Raw genomic sequence first — 6,575 nt, forward strand, 5'->3', positions numbered from 1 at the left:
AGGGGGGCCCAGGGCCGAGCTCCCCCAGCCTGCCTGCACCCCAGTGCCACTGTCTGGTACCACAGTGCTGTGTGGCTGCCAGGCCTGAGCCATCCAGCCTGCAGGCTGCTCCAGACTGCTGCAGGCTCCAGCCAGGCCTGCCAGCACCCAGGCCTAGCTACAGCCAGCTTCTGACTGCCAGGGCCAGCCTCACCTGCCTGCAGCCCACCCCCAGCAGCCTTCCTTGAGCCTGCAGGTGCTGTGGGGCATTGCCTCTGCCACACAGCTGCCAGTCACACACCAGGCCCTTGCACTGGACACTGCAGGCAGCTGCCCAGGCCCATCAGCACAGGGACAACCAAACAAAGGCCGAGAGAGCCAGTTCAGCATTCCCAGTGGTGATGTCCTCAACAACACCCATGCCCACACCTGTGACTGCCACCTGGGACCCCAGCTGGTCACAGGAGGAGACTGGTGACCTCATGGCACTGTGGGTCAAGGCAGGGGTGTAGCAGCAGTTCAAGCAGGGCAAGCACTCAAACACCCACGTCTATGAGGGGCTGTCAGCTTGGATGCAGGAGTGTGGGCACGACCAGTCAGCACGGCATTGCCTCATAAAGGTCAGGACCTTGCAGGCACAGTGCATGGCCATCACCAACCACAATTGTCGGTCAGGGAGTGTCTGTAAGTCCATACCCTCCATGCCGTGGTGTTTGGGTGGGTGGTGGAGGGGCTCTGTTTAAGGGAGGAGGGGACTTTGTTGGGGAGGGAGAAGAGAGAGGGCTCTGGTTGATGTGAGGGAAATAAAAACTTCTTGCTCAGTGAGTGTGTTGCTGGGGGTTGGCAGGGAGAGGGGGGTCTGTGGGCTGCAGTACAGGTGGGTTAGAATGAAGAGTGAAGGAGGAGGTGGTCAGCTATCACCTCCCACACCTTGTGCTCTGGCCCTTGCTAGAGGGTGCATGGTTTTCCTGGGGCCCCAATGGGGTGAAGCCACTCCTGCTGCAATCAATAGAGGTAGTGCTCCCACTGCCAGGCATCCTCCATGTGCCATGCCTCCTCTGCCCAGGCCTTACAGAAGAGCTCCCCTGGGCGTTGCAGATGTTATGTAGCACAGTCTGTGATGATGACCCAGGGAAGATTGTCCTAGGGAAGTTTGAAGTGGGTGGTGAGGTATGCCAGAAGCCCTTGAGGCAACTGAAGGCACACTCCACCAAGGTACAGGTCCAGCTCAAGCAGCAGTTAAAGTGGGCCTATTGGGGGTCCAGATGGCTGGTGTAGGGCTGCATGAGCCAGAGCGGGTAGGTGGAGTCCCCAGTGAGGAGGGGTAGGATGGCCACAGCACCCAGCTTCAGATCTGGCACCTCTGGTGCAAAGCACCCACTCTCCACTAGGTCTGGCAAGCTAAAGTTCCTGAAGACATGGGTATTGTGGGTGCTGCCCATGCAGCCAGAGCTCACATGCATGAAGGCTCTGTGGTGATCCACAATGACCTGGAACATCAGGGAGTGAAAGCCCCTCTGGCTGTAATAGGGGCAGTCTTCATGGGGCGGGCACGTGATCGGGATGTGGGTCCCGTCCAGGGCCCTGATGCACTGGGGGAATCCCAGGGCAAGGAACCCTGCCAACACCACCAGGGGATCATGCATGTGGAGCACAGTGTTCCCCAACATGTCCTGAAGGACCCTGCACACCTCCAGGATGTCCTCCCTGGTGATGGCTTTGCCGACGCCAAACAGATGGCTGATGTACTGCAGGCTGGCAGGCATAGCCAGCTTGAGCAACGTGAGGACCAGGTGGGAGAGGCAGCCACATGCCAGTGCCCCCCCCCCCGGGGGCCTGCCATACCAAGCATGCCTAGAGCTGGTCCAGGAGATCTCAGAAGGTGGCCCAGATAATGCAGAAGGCCTCCAGCCACTGTTCATCATCCCAGGTGTGCTGGATTACATGCTGCCACCAGTCCTGGCTAGCCCAGCAGGCCCAGAAGCAGGGGGTTGGACGCCCAAGAGTATGATGGTAGCCCCAGTGGTGGCATCCTGGACAGCCTGTCGTTGGTATCCCTGTCAGGATCCAGACAGACAGACAGGATTGAGGCAGCAGGTGCATGGCAGCAGTCCTGGGACGGTGCACAGCGGCCTGGCAGACAGTCGCTGTGCACAGGGGAGCCAGGAAGAGCAAAATGACTGTGGACCTGGTGGCGGTCTGTATGGCAAACCAGTGCAGCAGCCAACAGAAGCCCAGGGTGATGGTAGTCACTGCCAGGGCCAGGAGCTGGAGCAGCCAATAGCGTGGGAGGCAGAAGTGGCAAGGAGAGGGCTGGCACATGCTGTCCCTACACTGGGCACACTGTCCTAGCCAGGAAAATGGCTGTCCAGAGAGCAGCAAGCACGGCTTACTTTTAAAGAGGGCTGCTGACTACTGGCAGCTGCAGCCAGAGCCTGGAGTTCCCCCGAGTGGTGGCAAGGGCCACCTGCAGGGTCCCAGGAAGCGGAAGCAGATTGGCAATGAATCTGCTCCCGCTTTCCCGCACGTGTAGATGCTTGCCCAGTACCATTTACTGATGAGTAATTTACTCACAAGTAAACTGGTGCTGCAGCAGATGCACATGTAGACGTGACCAGTGTGTGTATACACACACACATATATATAATGTGTATATGTGTATCTATGCATACATATATATCGTGTGGGAGCGTGTGTATACACACATATACTCTATCTAATTTATTAACTCTAATCCCATCAAATTTAAAACTGATTGAACCTACACTCTGAATCTGTGAGAATACAATAGATATACATATAGATATATTCATTAATTCACTGTAAGTAAAATAATAATTTTATTTAAAACAGTATCAGAAGTAGAGCATAGGTGCTCCATCTGAACTACAAAAAGCATTAAAGTAGTTGGAACGTCATACACAAGCTGGAACATTGCTAGAATATTCTTGTGTAGTTTGTGCATGCACATGTGCTTGTGTACAAAGGAGTCATTGTTAAAAAAAATGATTTTATGGCTTGATCCAATGCCCAGTGAAATCACAAGGGTTATTTCTGCACAGCACAGTGCAGTACCACATAGCAATACCCAAGGTATCACATGTGCGCACACGCTCTATCATGTGCTTTGAAATGGAGATACTTGAAAATTAGTGTCATTTTGTAAAGGTACATTATTAACTCTAATGCCATCAATCTCAAACTGATCAAACCCACACAACTGATCTAAACTATGCCACTTACAGAAAACTACGTAACTTAGATCAGTTCTGCCTTTGGCTTCTTGAATGTCTGGACCTAGTCTATGAGTCTCTCAGACTTCTAAGAATGAAGCATTCCTAACAGTATCTGTCCTGTTTTAGAGAAACGGGATAATGAAGTTACTGTTAAAGTTATTATTTCAGTGCATAGAATATAGTCTACTGAATATGAATTAGAAAGAATGAATATGTATTCCACTGACACTATATATGTACCAAATTCCGGATAGCTCACTATTTGTAGCATTACTTCAAATGCAGGCTTACTCAGTACCACTAAGTCTAAAGGAGCAGTTTTCAAACTGTGGGCACGTCCCCTGGGGGACATGAAGGAACACAGGGAGGCCGCAGCACATGGGGGCATGGGCGAGAAGTTTGCAAGGAGCCGGCACCGCTGCAACCTCATGGGGGGATGCAGGGGAGGGAGTCTCAGGCAGGCTCTGCCAGTGAGCTGCTGAGGCTCTGGGAACCTGATGCAGAGGTCGCATAGCCTAGAGTCACAGCAGGGCCAAGGCAGGAGGTGCTGGAGCCGGGGCAGTTAGAGCCAGCCCCACCAAGCCAAGCCAAACCAAGCCAAGCCGCAGTGGCTGCCAGGGTGAGAGGTGCCCTGTGCCTGGCTGCTGCTCCTCTGGGGTGAGGGGGCCAGGGCGGGTGGGGTGCAAAAAAAATTGTAACCCAAAGCAGGGCTCAGCTAAGAAAGTTTGAAAACTGCTGATCTAAAGGTTTCTACATTCCTAGTAGATCTGTGCTTAATCTATATATAAACATAAAGAAAGCAATCCAAGGCTTAAATTCTCATAGGCCTTTTATGAGGCAACAGGCTTCACATTTCTGCCTTAAATTCAAGCAGTTGTACCATGGTGTAATTGATTTCACTGTGGATTTTTTCCCCTGTTCCTTGTTTTCATTAGCCTTGTGCTTCATCACATTCTGGGAAGTTGGCAATTGTGTAGCTTGAATACAAGTTCACATTTCCAATTAGATTATAAAATATAGGCCATGCTGAAATTCCCCAGAATTGCACAAACTGAATGAACAATGACATAGTAATATGATTCATGCTTCTTTATACAAGATAATGCTTGAGAAGGATTTAGCAAAATTAACTATAGATTTAGATAAAAAATCCCAGGTTTTATAAATTTGCAGAAAATAAAGGAGCCACTGTTTTAAAAATTAATTTATGTCTTGATCCAATGCCCAGTGAAATCAATACGGATATGTCTGCACAGCACAGTACTACACAGAGATACCCAAGGTAGCTCTATACACACTAATCTGGTACTGGGAGCAGTGTAGCTTCAATAGTGTGGTGTTTCATCTGGGCTCCATAGCCCTTCCAAGAAGCAAAGTATATTGGCCAGGTGGACTGCTGTGGTAACACAGCTATCATGCTCCTAGTACCTAAGTTACCGTGTTAGGAACCACCCTGGGAACGTCCACATGGCACTGCATCGTGCCATGCAGACATAGCCTAGGAATTTTTTCAGTTGACTGCAGTGGCTTTGACTTAGGCCATTATGTTTCACCTTTCTGATATTTTCTTACTGAGAAGCTGTCTTTACAATGTTGTGTGCAGCTGTGCAAAGAAATACAGATTAAACTCAAACATACAGTGTTCCTTGTGTTTGGGAGGTTCCTGGAAACGAACTGCAGCCAGAATTAAGAATAGTGTGCAAGGCCACAATACTTCAGAGAGAGACAGGATCTGAAAAGTGAACCACAAGTACAATATCAACATTACAGAAAATGAGAATTAGAACTGTATCAGTCAAGTATACATCAAGACCTGGGAAAACATTTAACATACTAATAGATTTCCCACTCAGGATCTATCTAAGGCAAAAGAAGCCAGTAAAAGCAGACCAGATTATTTCACTAAGACCTATATTTTACTTAGACTTGGTATCTGTGTTTCTTAACAAAATCACTAAAAGAAAGTTTTCTGATAATAATGGTTACTATCTTGCTAGTTACACTGCTTTCCTGTATCATCTTCTGTGATAATACAAAATAACTTTAATAGAACCAGATTGCAATTACAGGTACTCCAACTGAAGGCACAAAGCATTAATTTTTCTGCCTCACTTTCTCCAGCTGCAAAACAGAGGTGAGGCTAGTTCACCAACTTTGTAAAAAGCTTTTAGCTCCTCAGATTAAAAGTGTTAAATTAATGTAGACTCTTATTATGTCAATACCATTTTGTATTGTAGAAGAAACAGAAATGGTAGGGAGTCACTGAAAATATTAAATCAAAGAAATAAGGAAGTTAGACAAGATGTCAGATTTGCCCCTGAGAGTCTTGGAGGATTATTGTTCCAGGCTGTGTCTACACAAGAACCTGATTGCACAGTTGTTACTGCACAGTAACCAGAGTTACTGCACAGTAGTGTCACTGAATGGCTTTTAGGTGACGCTGACTGAACATACTGATGCTGTAGTGTTGCATCACGCTTCATGCTGTGCAATGCTACTGTACAGTAGTAATGATCTGCACAGTCAGCATCTCATGTTCACACCGTTCCAGTACCACTCCAGCATCTAAATGCCAGATGCAGAAGTTGAATCATCTGTTCATATTAGGGAAGCAGCTCATAAACTTAAAATTATTACAAAGAAAAATGTGATAGGATGGTCCTCCATCCTTAAGAAGAAAAACTGGATTTTGGCACTGACACTGTCTTCGAAAGCCTTTCCCAAATTGAAATAAGCTTCACCAAACCTGAAACAAGATTGATCCACAATAAGATGAAGAAATTAGGTGCTCCAGGACACCTCTGATATCCCCATCATAACTGAGAGTTGTTATGTCTCATGATATCATGTCTTGCATATAAGGCAAGATGATAAATACATTCTCTTTGACAAAACCCCAAATCAATAAGCAGTACAGCTGGTCAAGAAGTAGAAAGGAAAATACAACAATTTTCTGCAAAAAGTCCCCATGTTTTTAATTAATCATTTTAAATGAGCTTTTAACAAACATTTTTACAAAGTGAGTAACTTCTAAGCTAAGAGTTAAGACACCAGACCATAAGACATTTTAAAAATCCATTATTGGCAACTCAGTGCATGTACTAAGAGGCCTTCAGCATATCCCATTGAGGCACTACATCAGTAAATGTTTTCCAGTTTATATGTTCTGTCCAGCACACAAGCAAGTTAAAAGCAACTGTATGAGAATAAGATGCAGTATCAGGTCACTGAACTGTGAGAGAAAAAAGAAACACTGAACAGGTGAAATGATGAATTACTGTAAAAGTGCACAATGCAAATTTATAAACAAGTCTGGTGTGTGGCCCTGTGAAATACAACTGAATACATTTGACACTCCCT

General features: G+C 47.1%; 1 protein-coding gene across 1 annotated transcript in view; it reads right to left on the minus strand.

Annotated features, from left to right (window-relative positions):
- The window catches only part of ABCA13 (ATP binding cassette subfamily A member 13), a 351,606-nt gene extending 345,724 nt beyond the window's left edge, over positions 1-5,882 (minus strand). The window contains exons 1-2 of the mRNA XM_014524731.2: positions 5,853-5,882; positions 4,854-4,947 (exon numbers count right to left, since the gene is read on the minus strand). Coding sequence (XP_014380217.1) covers positions 4,854-4,947; positions 5,853-5,882 — 124 coding nt within the window. The remainder of the gene's footprint in view (positions 1-4,853; positions 4,948-5,852) is intronic.
- Positions 5,883-6,575: the final 693 nt, after the last annotated feature.

Source organism: Alligator sinensis, unplaced genomic scaffold (genome assembly GCF_000455745.1).
Source record: "Alligator sinensis unplaced genomic scaffold, ASM45574v1 scaffold82_1, whole genome shotgun sequence".
Classification (NCBI taxonomy): domain Eukaryota; kingdom Metazoa; phylum Chordata; order Crocodylia; family Alligatoridae; genus Alligator; species Alligator sinensis.